General features: G+C 40.3%; 1 protein-coding gene across 1 annotated transcript; it reads right to left on the minus strand.

The window, feature by feature from the left end:
• Positions 1 to 978: 978 nt before the first annotated feature.
• On the minus strand, positions 979 to 16,871 carry PLRG1 (pleiotropic regulator 1). Its single transcript, XM_083520061.1, has 15 exons — positions 16,724 to 16,871; positions 12,005 to 12,111; positions 10,852 to 10,994; positions 9,750 to 9,803; positions 8,429 to 8,522; positions 7,508 to 7,598; positions 7,213 to 7,314; positions 6,707 to 6,799; positions 6,249 to 6,398; positions 6,056 to 6,157; positions 5,059 to 5,161; positions 4,360 to 4,468; positions 4,031 to 4,170; positions 2,750 to 2,943; positions 979 to 1,504 (listed from the first exon to the last, which is right to left on the minus strand). The coding sequence occupies exons 1-15, from the start codon at positions 16,730 to 16,732 to the stop codon at positions 1,445 to 1,447; spliced, it is 1,551 nt and encodes a 516-aa protein (XP_083376187.1). The 5' UTR covers positions 16,733 to 16,871; the 3' UTR covers positions 979 to 1,444.
• Positions 16,872 to 17,499: the final 628 nt, after the last annotated feature.

Here is a 17,499-nt window from a genome sequence, read left to right on the forward strand (position 1 = left end):
ACGAATTAATTTCGTCTTGCGAGGCACCACTGTACAAGGCCTTGCAGGCCACTACTGCCCCCACTACAAGACCTCACAGGCTGCTGTGGCGAGGCTTCGCAGGCTGCCGATTATTGTGCCAGGCTGCCGCTGCTTCTGCCCCTTCCCCGCTGTTGTTAATTCTGCCACCTCCTGGCTGCTGCCACTTTTGCCACCTAGGAGGCCTGCTGGCAATCTGGCAGTCCGAGATTTGTATTCATTATGACTCATTGATGTACTTTGGATTGCCCAACATGCCACTATTTGGTAGCCAAGCCCCAAACCAAAAGTCCTATTGGGATGAATTTTGGCTTGCCTGCTGATGAAACTGACTGTGTGGTGATTGATAATACTGTCATTTATCCGTTTCAGACCTCTTAAGTAGTAGCAGTTGCCTGGACATTGTCCTGTTCACCTCTGTATAATTCCATCCTTATTTCAGACATTGTGGTACACTGCAACCTTTAGCTGGAGAGTTATTGTGATGGTGAAAACCAGGTATCACTTAGCCCTTACACACATTATGCTTTGCGATATATTGCCTGCTCAAATATTATGAAACAATTATCACGATGTGACCTTCAAATCGGTTTTGGACCATATATTGATATATCGCCCAGCCCTAGCCAGAAAGCAAAATTGCTAAACCATCACATTCTAAGTGGAAGCATTTCCACTCACTCAGAAGACTCTCTTGATCTCAGCCAAAAAGCTTGTGTCATTTCAGAGCTGCTCTTCTACCTCGTCTGTAGAGTGTTAAAAAGATTTGTGTTTTAAAAGTTTTACAGAGAATCAAATAATAGACACTCATCAGAAAGCATTTTAAAGAGGTTGTTTCATTAAATTTTTAAGTAGGATTCTGACACGAGATGGTCAAAACCATTGCTCTGAAACAGAACCACACGTACAACATACAAGAGCACAGTTCTGCATTTTAGTTGTTAACGCCCAAGAACAAACTGGAAAAGAAATTTATATTTTATTGCATTACAGCTCAATGAAGTAGCACATTGTATTAAGGACGTAAATCACTTTTACAATGGCTTTCCCCCCCAACAGTTTTACTATTTGGTGCCGTAGGATCAAGTACCAAACAGGAGTTTTGTTTTTTTTCCTCGGGGGAAAGAAGAGGGATACAAGAAAAGAGCAGGTGGGATTCACACCACCTTCTGCCCACATAGAATGACATGCACACACTGGGTGACTATGATCACCAGCACATTACCATTTTATTAAAAGAAACTTTCACTTCTTCAGATATCTGTAACATCTGCAGCTGATTTCCTGGGATCAGAGAGGATCATATCCTAGAGGGAAGCCATATATAATATAAAAACTGCAAACTAAACAAAGCAATGACTTGAGGAGAGTTCAGGCTTTGTAGTCAGAGTCAGGATTATGGCACAGCTATTCAGGTGGATTCTCATTAAAATCGTTTTCGCTTGATGATTTCTGGTTTCCAGCTGACAGGATGAGTTTCTTCAGTCTAGAAATATTTTTAAAAGGAAAAAAAACACATATTGGAATTCCGGCTTGTGTTAAAGTCAGAATGTTTAATAAGATCCGTGTCATTGAATTTTACTATGAAATCACACTCTTGATGAACTAAGTTTATTGATCCAGCTGAAGTTAAGAGAACAATATAAAAATATTGCCATCAACAGGAGGGTAAAAGTTAATCAGTTTGGTTCAATATACATAACCGTATCAATAAATGTTTATTATGGGTGGTATCCGGTGGCAGAGGAGGCAGCAGAACTGGAAACCACTGTGTGTTTCTTTCAACTTCTGCACACAAGCATTAGAATTTATCAATTAAAAGCCCTGGTAAGATAAGCCACTAATCCCATTTCACAGCTGGAGTGTAATATAGATCAATGCATCAAATGTGTGGAGATGACGACACAAGTAGATTTGTTTACTGGATCTACTATAATTATTTAAGTGGCTTAAATGCACCATACAATCAAGATATGCAGTGACAAGCTTTTGTTTAAAAGTAGAAAATAAAGCAACAGAAAATATTTCACAGTTTCCTTTGATCAAAGGTTCCCAATAAAAAATTCAAGAGTGATTTTCTCCCCTGTAAAACAAGCGTAGTTTGATGTACAGGGAAATAATAATGGACAGAAGGCTGCTGCCACGATAGTCTTAAGTTGGAGCAAGTAATGCAGCAGAACTCTGCACAACAGATAATAGGCTGCAAACCTACACACATGTAACAAGAATTCAGTGGGACTTTTTTCCATGCATACGATTGTGCTCTAAGTGTCGCAGATAATCAGTGTGGCTAAGGAAATACTTGTCTGCTTTTAAAATGCAGCAGCCATCTCCAAATCCATACCTCCTTTTGTAATCTTGTGAAACTAGTATCAAGCATTTTCTGCTCTGAATAAATGCATAGTACTTTCTTCTTTTTAACAAATTTTAAAAATCTACCCTGTTCAGGCTGAAAATGGAATTAGAAATCATTTTATTCCATTGTTGTTAGAAAGTTACAGGCAAGCGACCTAACTGCCCTCTATTTGTAGTGACTGCTTTTTTATTACATTTCCCCATCCCATGAGATGTGTTTGCTGCTGAAGTAGGCCGGCTGCCCGAGCTAATGTGTAATCACTCTAGCAGTATCAGCGTTTAGGGATAATGCTTGCAGAATCTCTGTCCTAAGAGTATCTTAAAACATAGTTTTATATATAAAATATGTGGCGAAAAAGAATATGATTCTCCATACCGCAGTATCATCTTCTCTGTAGACTTTAATGGTTTTATCGGCTTCAGCAGTAAGCAGCCTACTTTCAGACTGATCAAATGCACATGCAAATATTCCAGATTCGCTGTCCAATGATCCAGGCTGTACAGCCGCGTGTACTCTCTGGAAGTTATACCCAGTTCTCCAGTCCCAAAGATGCATCGTACCATTGTCAGCTGAAAAACAAAATCAGTGTTACACATGCTTTACAATTCAATATACAGCCCAAATTCATTTTAATGTTTTTATTATAACCCCCCCCCCCACTTACTCTATGTAATCGCAACAGCACTATCAGCACAATCCTATACACATTTACTCAGAAGCAAACCCCACTGAGTTCAATGGAGCTTATTCTCCCAGGAAAGATTCATAGAATGACAGCATATCAGTTCATCAATTAGTTAAACTTGTGTTGGTTTGCAAGTAGTTCTGAAGCAAGTATACTGTGCTTTCAGATGACGCATGCACATGTCATAGCTGGCATCAGTTTAGAAGAGGCATTTCCTCTTATGTAAGATAAATGGGGGATGTTTCTTAAGATTGTGCTTGCCATCTGCAGTCTATAGTAAAACACAGGTGCCACCATTTAGAAGGCCCTGCACCTCATCTCCATCAAATGTCAGACAAAGTTGGGATTTGGAACAAGAATTCTTCCAATTACCACCCTCAGCATACTTGGACCAAGTTAATTTATGGCTCTAAACCAGGCATCCCCAACCTTCGGCCCTCCAGATGTTTTGGACTACAATTCCCATCATCCCTGACCACTGGTCCTGTTAGCTAGGGATCATGGGAGTTGTAGGCCAAAACATATGGAGGACCGAAGGTTGGGGGTGCCTGCTCTAAACCAAAGCTTTCCAAACTAATTTTCTTGGTGACACATTTTTTAGACATGCATCATTTCACGACACAGTAATTCAGTTTTACTAGCAAACTAGTGGTTTAACTAACCCCTTTCTAGCCCCGAGAGAAGCAGGGAGCATTCGTGCGACGCCAACACACGAATGTGTCGAAATACAATTTGGAAAGCTTTGCTCTAATTGTTAAAAACAGTATTTTGAATAGTCTGGGACCCAAAACTCTTTCAATGCTAGTGCTATACATTTGTGGAGTCAATCAAAATGGACTGGTGACCTCTGAGCTATTCAGTGTTTCAGAACTGTCTGCATAAGTCAGCCCTGCAGACAGAATGTTACAGTAAATAATATGGAAAAAAAAAGAATTGTTCCTGTTCAAGCTACTTCTAAAATTCTCATTTACCTCCAGAAACCAGAACTCCATCTGAATTCACAGCTAGTGTATTGATAATAGCACTATGACCAGAAAGATTCTGGATAAAGTTTCCATCAGGGAATTTCCACTGTTTGATGTTATCCGGAGACCCAGATGCAAAGGTGTACCTGTAACAAGGTGTATGTTAGCAAGTATCGGAAGTTCAGTTAACCAAAGACTACTATATCTGATTAACAATTTAATTTACCACTTTCTTCAATAATATACATTGTTGCAGTTGTTGTAGTTATAATATAATATTATTATATGTATTACATTACATTAACAGGACAGGAAAAAACCTGAAAAAATCTTACTGTCTTGGGTGCAGTACTACTGCTCTTACTGATTTCTTGTGATTGGTTAAAGTGACCCGTGTTTTTCCTCCCACTAAGTCCCAGAGTCGTATAGTGGTATCATGACTTCCTGTAAATACAAAATAATAACAACAATAGATTGTAGAAAGGCATGTGGATAGGATAAGTATCTGAACTGCCTGTATGTTAAAGAATCACACGCTCCAATTTTGTTATACTTCCAAGTTTCACAATTACAACTCTACTTCTGAGAATCCCTGCAGAGAAGGCATCATCAAATGCATCAATGTTACCTTAAATTGCATTTCAATGTCTTGGGGGGACTTAGGATTATCCAATAGTCAAACTTTCAAAGAGCCAAGGTACTTCTTTTCTGAAAAGGCCTTCTATCTGCTGTATACACGTTTGTTTGTTTGTAAGTAAATAGATTCCTATTGGTTAGTGGATTACCACCAACACATTGTAAAAACTCCCACTGCTAGTTTCCAGTTGAAAATCAAGCAGCAAAATGGGCTACATATTCTACCATCTTCAATTCACAACATCGCTGCAAATCAGTAGTTGTTTTCTGGTTCTCAATATGTTTCCAAAGGGATTCTGGGAACTGGAACGGCAGTTTTCCTCCCCTATACTCCAGCTGACTGTAACAGTGAATTGCTGCATATGCTGTATGCATTTGGTAAACAACTTCCACCATACCTGTGATGATCTGTGGTTCTGCTGCTTGACACTTCACTGTCGCCACTGCATTTGTGTGTCCTGCCAATGTATGCACGCTCGCTTTTGTCCTCACATCCCAAATCTAGGGAGGTTAGAAGCAAATTAGAACAGATAAATGCACCATCCACCATCAAAACCAATGACAAAAGTATGTATCACTCAGGTCTCTCCTGATGTGGAAGGCCAGCTCTTCCTCTGCTCACCTATTAGTTCCAGTATTACTTGTTAGCAGCCTGGCCTTTTATCATCAAACTTCCCTCATCTTCTTGTGAACTTGAGCCCAGCATTTAAGAATTACTGCCCTAAATCATTTCACAATTTGTGTATTCCGCAGTGGCAGATACCACACTGAACTGTAGCCAAAGCAGTAACTCTTAGGCCACAGGAAGCCTTCAAAAAATTTAACTCATACAAAGGTATCTGTTACAACCCACCCTAATGCCCCTGAAGATAATGAAACACATAAACTAGGATGGAAACTGAAGCTGTCGGCCAAGTATTAAATGTTCACTAAACTGGAGGCAGGCAGGAGGCATACATGCCTTGAAGAGCTGATTCACACATGCGACATTTTTCCTACGTTGTGACATTATTATTATTATTTTTAAATGGGAATCAGACAAAAGAACACAGAATTGTATTTTCCTGTAGCAACACATTATTGACAAGCAGGTATACACACATATATTCACAGCATATATCGCATATGGTGGTATACCCCACTTTGCCTAAACAGAGACTATGTCCATGTAAGATACAGGGAGTGCCATACATTCCTGCTCAAAGGCCAAGTTTCAGTCTTCATTGCATGATTTAAATCTGAGCAAATCACATACCCTAAACCAGGGAGGGCGAGTAGGATTTGTACCTTTTGAAATGGAATCCAAATTGGCAAGAGACAGGAAACCTGTTTAAGCATTATCTTACGTAAGAAGAGACAGATCTAATACATCACAGATATATCTGTTTTACTTACACGTGCAGTTGAATCTCTGCTACATGTTACAAGCACGTCTATTGTTGGATGCAAATCCAAGCCATACACAGCACTCAGGTGGCCATGGTAATGCCGAATAACCTACAAATCAAACATATTTCAGTTAAAACAGGATGCTCCATGAATTAAATTACTAATAAGATTTCAGCTGCTGCCAATGTGCTTCGCTTACCTTATTATATTCAAGGTCCCAGCATTTCACCTGTTTATCTTCTCCACAAGAGAAAAGGTATGGACTCCGTCCACTCACAATTACACCCCGAACTGTACTAATATGCCCCGTCAAAGATAGTTTCAGTTTGCCGCTAGCAAGGTCCCAGATCTGAAGCAGGAGAAACAAATGTTTTGATGATCTTGCAAAAGTTAAGACATCAAAGACTGTTCATTTAATGGAGTCCAACATCTCAAAGACCTAAGCAGCATACAAAATTAATCTCTAAACAGAATTATAAAGTCTGAAAACTCAGTTTTTTATTTAATTCCAGTTCTGGCACACTAGTGCAACTAAAATTCTAGGTAACAGAAAGAAAGATGGGCAATAAATTATGCTGGTCATGAAACACTTAACAGCACCTAAAACAGCATCAATGGCAGCACACAGTGATTTTTCAGTTCTTTGCTATCTCTTACCTTTATAGTTCGGTCAGCAGAGCCAGTAACAAACCACTGATTTCCTGGTTCTACTGCAATACATCTCACCCAACCTAAGTGTCCACTGATAACCTGCAATTGTTATAAAATGAGATGGATTGTTATAAAATAAGATGGATTGCGTGGTTGGTGAGGCTTCGGATTGGCTCGCACCAATCAAAGCCCAGCTCCCTTCCTCCACAGGGCAGGGAGAAGCTAGAAGGAGGGAGGGAGGGAGGAGGTGCTGCTGCGGTGTCGGGGGAATGGCGCCCGGGGGAAAATGGTGCAGTCTGAACGATCACGCTAATCCAAGCAGCGATTCCAAGACCATCCCAGATCCAGAGGGCAATTGGGCCTGATCTGCCCCGCGGGCCTTAGTTTGCTGACCCATGCTCTAGACTGCACTGGAGCAGAAGTGGGGATGCTTGAACCTAAGGTTTGAGCCTGCCAGTGCTTAGCAATCAATTTATCCTGAGATTCATCCTTGCAACTTATTTCCTACTTACTCTGTACAGCTTCCATGGGGGATGCCATTGTGGTTTTGGCATTGTCGGAGCCTTCTTTGCCATTAATGCAGAATTTTTGTTCCCACCAGCTTCCATCATAGCCTATAAAAGGAACAGACATTTCAAAACTACACTCAACAAATATTCCATCCCGCCCCAATAAGTTTTTGCTATCCTTATATGGTTATGCAGTGTCATTCTGTCACAACCCTATTCCCGACAAAGTCATTGTTAAGAATCCAATTTGGTAAATTTACTGCATCTCCATCAGAGGCTTTCAATTAACGGGGCTTACCAGAGTCAAACCTGGAGGCTGTGAGCGCTCAGGAATTCCAGCATGTCTGTATATATCACCAACGCTAGAAGCAGTTCGATTTGATTCCATTCTGGAAAGGCAGGGGGAGTGGATGTGAGGCAGAGAAAGTGAAGATACATTATCCTACAAAGTGTGAGCAGATGCTTGTTTTTTCAGTTGCTTCTTTTCAAGTAACTGACAAAATCTTGTGCGTGTAAATGTAAAAAATACAAAAAGTGTCCTTAAAACAGTCCTGTAAGGTTGGTCAGAATTATTGCTTCCATACTGCAGATGAAGGGCTAAGGTTTTGAAGAGGCAGCCATTTAGGCTGCAAACCTAAGCACGCCTACTAGGAAGTCCTTCTGAATTGAACGGGACTCACTTATAAGTAAACATGATTAGTAAACTGCATGGTTAGTGGGTACAGGTGAAATCTGAACCAGGACTTTGTGGCTCACTGCCCAAATCCTTGCAAACTAGCTTTTACCAGAAGGTCCCACAAAGACTTCACTCAAAAATGGAAAAGAACTGAACATATGCCGTTGTCTTCACATCACTCCCTAATCCAAAGCTCCCTTTTTCATCTCACCTCCACAGAGAGGTAATCAGAACTAACAAAAAAATGCTGATCAATTGTACAAGGAAAAGGCTCCCACAGTAATTCCAATCCATCTCATCAGACAGCATTCAGTTCTTAAATTTCAGCAATATAGAAAAGCAAATGAAGCTATATCAATGAAAAAATCCAAAAGCTCAATTTCAGACTGAACACGTTATTCTGTTTCCATTAATACAGATTTAAATAGCTGTTCTTTACACTGCATTTTCCATGAAAACTTCATCAGCTAAAATCATCAGTTAAAAACAGTTAATCATCGGTTAAAACACAGAATAATTTTACTTTTAACGGAATGTAATTACTTGGACTGAGAAGGTGGCAACGCCACAGCTAATGACTGAGCTGCTGATTCACTAGGCATCCTCTGAATTTTAGTGTCTGCAGTCAAAGCCACTCCTTTTAAAAGAGAAAATACACACAGTTAAGACAAATCTTAATTACTTTTTGTTACCAACTAAATCCTGATCAATCTATTCTTGCTGACAAAAGCCATCCCTCAAAACCTAGTCATTATTGATCATATGTATTTAATTCTACGGATCTAAGGATTTCAGTTGATTTAATTTTACCTGACTTTAACAGGGCTAAACTGGCTTTTAAAATTCAAAGAGTCCATTTTCTCTCTTTGGAGCAGGTTGAAACTATAGTTCTCTATAATGCAGGTAAAAAAATATAACTCGTGATACTCTGGATACCTAAGTATACTGGACAACTTGTAATGCTCTTTTGGACACTTTAGATACTTTAACAACAACTTAAGCTCCAGTGTGTGTGTGTGTGTGTGTGTGTGTGTGTATATATATATATATATATATATATATATATATATAATTTGAGTTTAAATTATGAAATTCTTAGGTTCAAAGTGTTCCATGAGAGAAATGCTCCCTGTTAATTTTCACTAAACAGCAGCACAGCTAGATATGTTAAGGCCCAGAGACGCGCACACACCCCCCCCCCGGAAAAATGGGGGGAACACATCCCCCAATTTTCCAGGACCATCCTATCTCTTAGCCAATATCCAAAGATTCAATAACCAAATGTCTAAGAGCAAGTGCATCTCCTTCATTTCAAGTAGTGATGGAATAATGAAAGATACTTAACGATTTCAAAATTTGCCCAGTGCACTTCCACTATAACATGTAAGAACTCATTAGGTAGATGCAAACCACACTTCAGTAAACATGACTTGTGTAACTTGCATGTATAAGTTGCATCCAATTATTTTTGGTATTGTATCCTCTAGCTTCATTAAGAGACAGTGACTATCAAGCACTGCATCATTAGTGGCATCTTCCTGGGGAAAATATACCGTATTTTTTGTTCTATCAGACTCACTTTTTCCCTCCTAAAAAGTAAGGGGAAATGTGTGTGCGTCTTATGGAGCGAATGCAGGCTGTGCAGCTACCCCAGAAGCCAGAACAGCAAGAGGGATTGCTGCTTTCACTGCACAGCGATCCCTCTTGCTGTTCTGGCTTCTGAGATTCAGAATATTTTTTTTCTTGTTTTCCTCCTCCAAAAACTAGGTGCGTCTTGTGGTCTGGTGCGTCTTATAGAACGAAAAATACAGTATATACTAAAATTGCACTCAATTTCACCCAAATAGTTTGTTCAAAATCTTACCAGGTCCAGGTGGATATGGATGTGTCCCTGTTATCAAATATTCATCATCGTCGCCTAAAGAGCAAGAGATTTGTTGATTATTACTTTAATAAATATTATAGTAAACAGATAATTACTTGAATTCCTAAACACACCTTTGTACAATTTTCATTATACAGTGGTGCCCCGCAAGACGAATGCCTCGCAAGACGGAAAACTCGCTAGACGAAAGGGTTTTCCGTTTTGGAGGTGCTTCGCAAAACGAATCTCCTATGGGCTTGCTTTGCAAGACGACAATACCTTGCGAGTTCCTGCGGGTTTTTTCCCCTCCCCCCTTTATCTAAGCCGCTAAGCCGCTTATCAGCTGATCCGATCAGCAGATAAGACGCTAAAAGCCGCTAATAGCGCTAATCCGCTAATCCGTCAATGGGCTTGCTTCGCAAGACAAAAACACCGCTAGACGAGGAGAATCACAGAATGGATTCTTTTCGTCTTACGAGGCACCACTGTAATTTGCACATAACAATAACTGCTGGTACTGTTTACCTTGTAAGCACATGAATTATGCGCTGCTTATACACTTAACAAGAAACTTAGGAATTCACATTTTCCCACTCATTCTTCTGGCACAGTGGCATTTATTTCCATTTTTGTTTATTTGAGTATTATTAAATGTCTTGCTTACTATATCAATAAACCATTAATAAACACAGTCAGATATAAATATAATTAATAATAACATGTTCTGCACTAGCAAGCTATACTTAGGATAAAGATCACCAGCTGCTTCATCATGGCAAGTCACAGCTCAGGCCATGTGCCAATGCCACTGTCAGATACACAAAGACTTTCTATGTGAAAGAAGAAGAAAAACTTCAAAGTCTTCTGACGTGTTGTTCTATAAATATTTAATATGCACTTGCACATGCCAAGTCTTTGTCAACCACATGTATGCTGCCTTGGGTCCATGACAGAAGAAAAGGAAATAAAGATAAAAAAATAATAATCCAGGGTCCTCATTTGTGTAACCACATTGTAACTGAAAGTGCAGCAAAATTCTTTCACTGCAAGTGCGGCCCAAATGTCTATACTCAGGTTTATACAATTATGACTGTAGCCATACCTTGATTCTGAAGATACTGCTTATGTCCATAAGAATCAATCACACCATGGGCACCCTTCTCTCGAGCATTTTCTTTCAATACAGGCATGTGAAGCACAGAACCGTACTCTGTACGAAGTTTAACGGCCATCTTTACTTTGTGGCTGCGTGAGAAAACACTTTAGTACATGTATATTTTTGATGCACTGTATTATCATAACAAACTCATGCTTTAAGTAAGATATACAATTAGGAGTTCTGATAACAGTTCTGATGTTCTTGTGGAGTTATATTGGGATGCAGTATGCTAAGTATTTAGATAAATATTCCAGCAAACAGGAATGTTACAATTTTCTAGATTTTACTACACCCTAGGTGTTCATAGGCTCCAGTTTATAAAGGAAAGCCCTCTATTTAATGGGCTGCGCAGTCAAAATCCAGGTTAAGGATAAATAATTCTAAAAACGGAGAGCTAGAGCCTCCCCCTTCAACAGTTAGTACCTGGACTACAGGCTGAACAGGCACACAGATGACCTGGTCACAGTTATTCCCACTATAGTGAGATTGTACTGTACTATAGTGAGATTAAGTACTGTATTGTACTTAATACAGTGCCATGCTTCTGAGACATAACTTCCCTTCCTCTCCTACCCCCTACAGCTTCCACACACTGCCCAGATGTGCTACAAAGGGTCCACAAACTTCCAGAACAGGTTTTGGGGGTTCCAGAAGGCTGCAGAAGGGGGATAGTTCTGCACCAATGACATCTGTTCCACTGCCAGGAGGACGCAGTTCAGTTTCTAAGTTTGCATCTGTACACCTGAACTGGCATACAGTATACGAATTTTAAGCAAATCTGCCCCCTTCTGTTTTTGTTGTTGTTTTTTGGCGGTGCATTTCTGATTATGCATATCCGACCAAATTTATTTTGAAACTTCAGCATAAACTCAGCGGGTGATACAAACACAGGATTAGTTGGGTACACAGCCGAGTTTTAACTTCATCCTCCATCACTGTAAACACAATCCAATGTTGATTCTAAGCCCTCAAGAACTAGTTCATTTCAAAATAGAAACTGTGATACTATGGAATAGGGTTGCTGAGTAATGGATTAAGATTCTACACTGGTTCGTAGCTTCAAAAGTACCAATAGCTTACTGGCAATCCTCCTTACCTCCTATCATCCAATGATACTGGTTTTGCATTGTCAGCCACAAACATGTCATGAGTTCTTTTCAAAGATCGGAAAACAAGGGTATGCACAGAGTGCTTTTGTACTTCCTAAAGGGAAGAAAAGTTTCAGACACATCTTTAGCAACACCTATTTCATTAAAAATGCTCAACAAACATTGACGAGCACTGACACACACACACGTCTATTCCTCAAGTCCTTTGCACATGTCAGATAACTCAAGGAAGGTTCTCATTTCTCCTGATCTCTAGAGTAGACAGAAATCTCATACCCTTCTATCTGATTCAAACATAAACACTATATGAGAAATCAGCCTTCTCTCTCCCAAGTCAGAAGAGGCAAATGGTGAGAGTCTTCATAACTTGCCAAGTTTGGGAGTAGACAGAAGAAAACACAAAATACTTCTTTCAGGTCTGAAGTTCAGCATGATGACATGAGAGACCTTTCCTTCACCTAAAGCAGGGGTGGCCAACTCTCAAGAATCTGTGATCTACTTTCAGAATTAAAAACTGGCGGTGATCTACCCCCGTTTTTGGGGGGTTCAGCTCAAAGTTTTTATGGGTTAAAAATATAGCTTTTGGGGGGGACTTCCGTTTTTTGGGGGGTTAAAGACAAGGGACAAAGGGGTAAAGTCATTCACAAAAAGATCGCTATGAATGAAAACAGCAACACAAAGAAAGCTCCGTCTTACCTTCCAGAGATCAAACAACAATGGAGGGCGGGACGAGGGTGCGGGGCAGGAGTCAGTTTTAGCGACGCTAAGGAAAGGGGACCAGAGATTGACCGCGATCTAGCAAAACCTCGCGGGGATCTATCAGTAGATCGCGATCAACCTGAGCATTGTATTTGTAGCATTAAAATTTCAATGGGACTATTTTGAGCATAATTGAGTTGGATACAATTCACTGTGTTTAACTATCTACGGTAAGTATGTATGTACTTGATACATCTTTACTAAATAATAATGTTTACTAAATACTTTGTTTTGGTGAACTTCTTTGGTATGTATTTTTAGCTGCTTGTTAACATTGTTATGCAATTCTAGTTTTGTTTTAATTTACAGTATATAAAAGAAATGTGTCCTAGAAATAAACAGAAGTACAACAGCAACTAAAATGTACAATGTTTTTAAAAATAGTTTGCAGTTGTATGTGTACTTAGAAAAATATAACCCATAAATGTTACTTTCACTAGTATTGTGATGTTCTAATTGAGTCCAATAAAGGGTATTAGACTAACAGTACTTATGCATACATGGCTAGCTTGACTTTATTTTGTTCTCCTTTAGAACAAGTGTAGCTCATTTTCCCTACCCCCATTCAAAAAGAAGGCAAAGTACCAAAAACAAATGAGAAAAGGGAGCATAGCTCTTGCCCCCATCCTAATAAGTACCTGTTTACTCTGCAACAGAATCTGCTAAGTGCTAAAAACTATGACTGAACTTTCCAAATGAAGTATTAAGTTAACTTTCTTCCTTTCCGGAGTGTCAAGATCAAAGACATTAGACTAATGCTTTGGTCAAAAGTCTGTTTTCCATCCTAGGGTGAACTGGGTGTAAATCCAAACATAAAAGCTCTGCACTTCCTTTCTGGCAAGTCACCTTTCATATACATTTAGAGGCCAGAGTTTCCCTAAATTTATTGTCATTGTAAAACTGGATAAAAACAAACAGAGTGAGGACATTATTTACAGAACATTAAACATGATCCATTAGCTTTCTGCACGTCCAGTCAGAGAACTGTTTCTCATTTTTTGTTGGCTCCAATCAACTATTACTTGCTTGGTTGATCAGGCTAGCATGCTAATGTTAATACAGAGGCCACATTAAACTGCTTTTTACTATTATCCTACACTGGGAAGCCAATGTCAATTACATTGGTGGTGCTGGAATTTCCTACCTTGTTTATGTGACAAAGCAGCTATGACCAACAAATGATGAATAAAAGACCAAGGAACTGATGCTTGCTCGAATGCAGTGGAAGTGGGGTGTACACATTTGTCCCAGTCAGTTATTCCTTAACAAAAGCACCTACTAAACCCATTCGCGCCCAAAATCATATATGGATGCATGGAAGTATTTGGGTTCACACATGAAACCCCAACTACTTTTAATAACAAAGAATGTTATTCAGTATCATGCAGTCATTACTTCAATAGCCGTTCACCATGCAGATGAAACTGTTTTGCTTCCATACTCCATTACACCATAAATAAAATCTCGGCCTCTTTTAAACATCTTAACAGCAATTTTGCCAACCTGATTTTACTCTCCAGCTAGGAAAATGGGCACTTGAATTTACTTATCCTATCCTCCATTCTCTCTTCTCCCTTAACACTAATGTTCTGTATGCACTTTGTGCTCCCCAAATCTCTTTGCTGGCCCATGTTGTTTGGGAATGACTCCCATGCTCTAACACACAGAGAAATTGTGGATGTAGAGGCTGCATGTCTGTGAGACGTGTCATTCATATTCTTGCCACTTTGGTGAAAGGTGCATTATGCTGTTTATCCTACAAGGCTCTGTATTGGTTAGAGTTTGTGCTTCAAGACAAGCTTTCAAACTTTTCAGGGCTGCAAAACGAGATACCAAATCTGACATAAATGGACAGCTGTCAGGTGCACTGTCCCTCTGCCATCAAACCCAATTTGTGCAAGACCCTGCACAGTACTACACCCACAGCTTTTGCACCCATGTAAAGTTAAGACCTCTGGCTGCACTGTTGCAAGATGGAGACTAGCATTCCTGTATTAATGCAGGGCCACTTAGTTGGCATCCTAAGCCACAGTTTGGCTTAACTTGACATGCGAATGAGACCAGACTAGTACCTTTAGTACTTGGAAAGAAGGGTCTGAAACCTAGAAGCTGGTGGTGATCTGGATAAATAGTAACTTAGTTATCACACAAACTTCTTCCCCTGCTCTTCAGTGAATACTTTTGTCTGAGTGGTAACAAAATGCAGAAAAGCTAAATATTCTAGAACTCTTTGTTCAGTTAATTCATCCACAAACATGGTTTATCATGGGATAATTATCTCACATGGGCCCCATACAAGCATAACCCAGCATGTAATAGCAGCATCCCTCTATGCATGTGTACAGGCAAGATGGATACAACAGTGTTCCACTTCTTATTGCCTGACCTGTGTTTTCAGTCAGGTATTTGAGGAATAAAAAAAGAACAGCACTTGGGCAGTATGTGTGTGCCTTACAGACAGCTTATTTTACAAGGAAATAGATCTGGGAATAACTGCAGCTTTTAAAAAAAGATTATGAGCATGTAAGCACAGCACATCAATAAAGCTCAGACCAGGCACAAGGATTTCCCAACGTTACTGCCCCAGTTTTAAAAAGAAAATGCAGTTTTCCTGTCACTTTTCATGAGTAAGCAAACAAAAGTTCACCAAGTGTTATTTATTTTTGGGTGTAGAAAAACACCTTTGAGGGTAAAAAAAAACTCAGTATCCGAGGAAATGGAAAAACACTAACACTATGCATATAGCCTGTACTGTCAGCACTGCTTATTATGGATGTAACTCTCCATGGTCTCAGACCTTTCTGGTTTCCTAGTCCTGTTACCAAAGATGCTTTTTAGGTCTGTGACTGACTGGGAGGCCTTCTGCATACAAGGCATATACTCTTCAAATGAACAATTTTTTCTTACTTATATATAATTCTTCAGTCTTTACCACCAGATGAAGGTAAAGCAGCAGCAACCAAACATTCCTGCATCATTCCTAAATCCAGAACCACATGAGAGCCCCTTTAGCTACCAAGTATCACTGATGGACGTTCACTGGCATGTTCAAATGCCAGAAAGAGGGGCTAGTTCGTGTACTGATGGAATCCATGAAGTGTTATTTCTGAAGTGTGATTAAGTCTACTCAACACTCACTTTTTTATTAAAAATATATATTTGATTTTAAAAAGGTACAACATGTAACAAAAAACAATTCCAAATCCAAATACAGTACTGAGATTACTCTGAATCTCCTGACTTCCCCCATCCCTTCCATGGGTCCTAATGATTATATTTACAACTGTGTATCAATATTTACCCAAATTTTTGTCCTAAATTATCCACACTTTCTGTTACTTGACAAGTGGGGTGTACACATTTGTCCCAGTCAGTTATTCCTTAACAAAAGCACCTACTAAACCCATTCGCGCCCAAAATCATATATGGATGCATGGAAGTATTTGGGTTCACACATGCCAATGTTTTAACCTACTTACAGTGGTCTTGTAAATAAACTATAAACTTTTCCCATTCTTGTCGTCTCGATTTCTGACCTTCCCAGTTAAATTTTTGCCATTTCCGCAAGTCAACACTCGTTATTGATCTTTTCCATGACTACCTTCACGTTTCACATTTACTATATGACTGCCTGTAAGACACCCTGAATGTGTGAAAACCCTCCTCCAAGCCAACATCGGGAAGGCTTTTGAACGCAACTCTCCAAGCTCCTCACTCTCGCCGGCACACACAAGCTCCGGTTCGACCCTTTCTAAGGCACAGCCGGCGTTGGAGGAAGGCAGACCCAAACCGAAGACAAGCAACTGCCTCATCCAGCTGATTTCAAAGGGTCTAATTTTCGCGCAGCTGAGCCCCCCCCCCCCCGAAAAAAAGCGGCGCGAAGGAGCGAAACGGCCCTCAACTCGTCGTGCCACGAGCCTCGGCAGTCCCCCCCCCCGCCCTCTTACCTCCACCATGGTGCCAGCCTCCTCAGTTACAACCACCTGGTCATTCAGCGAAAACCGCGGCAAAACCGACGCCGGACGCAGGCCCGTTAGCAAGAAGGCGCCACTTCCGGTGCTTTGCCTTCGCCGCGCCGGAACTGACGCGCTGTTCCCTCTGCCGCGCCTGCGCGGGGTAGCGTTTAGGGCGGAACCTCTTCGGTTCCACCCAGTGCCGGGCGCTCGCTTGATGGCGTCACTGGAGGGCTGCCCGCTCGAAACGGGAACCCCACACGTGGCAAAGGGGGCTGAGAACCGGAGAGAGATGAATTGATGGCTCAAGTCAGTGTGGCGGCAGCCTCATGCCCTTGCCGTATGCCATATGCGCCTGGCTAGAGAGCGAGTCCCCGTAGGACTTTGCAGGGAAGCGCGTGAGAAGGATGCGCTTCAAACCCCCATGTTTCTGTTTCTCTTCCCATTAGCCATTCTCATAGAAACACCTACGGGACGTCACGCCTTTCAGTGATTTTATAATCAGGAGCTCGAAGGTTTGTGAACAAAAATGCTCTGAAACTGAAAGCCACAGAGCCATCATCATCATTATTATTATTATTATTATTTAATTAAATTTGTATATCGCCCTTTATCCATAGATTTCAGAGTAAAATACAAAGTAAAATACAGAGTAAAATAAAAAGACAAAATGAAAAAGACAAAATACGTAATAAAAACAAGAATAACACCCCCCTCCCACTCAAACACACATTTTATCATTGTTATTATTTACTCATCTGAAACATATT

This window comes from Podarcis liolepis (genome assembly GCF_965112155.1).
Source record: "Podarcis liolepis genome assembly, chromosome: 9".
Taxonomy (NCBI): Eukaryota; Metazoa; Chordata; class Lepidosauria; order Squamata; family Lacertidae; genus Podarcis; species Podarcis liolepis.

Bases quoted from the DNA above. Each gene is read 5' to 3' on its own strand.
- PLRG1 (XM_083520061.1), bottom strand. The intron at 9,804-10,851 runs GTATGGCTACAG...CTTGCTCTTTAG, and splicing joins GCAGTATCTTCAGAATCAAG to GCGACGATGATGAATATTTG. The intron at 4,171-4,359 runs GTAAGATTTTTT...ACCTTGTTACAG, and splicing joins GTAGTACTGCACCCAAGACA to GTACACCTTTGCATCTGGGT.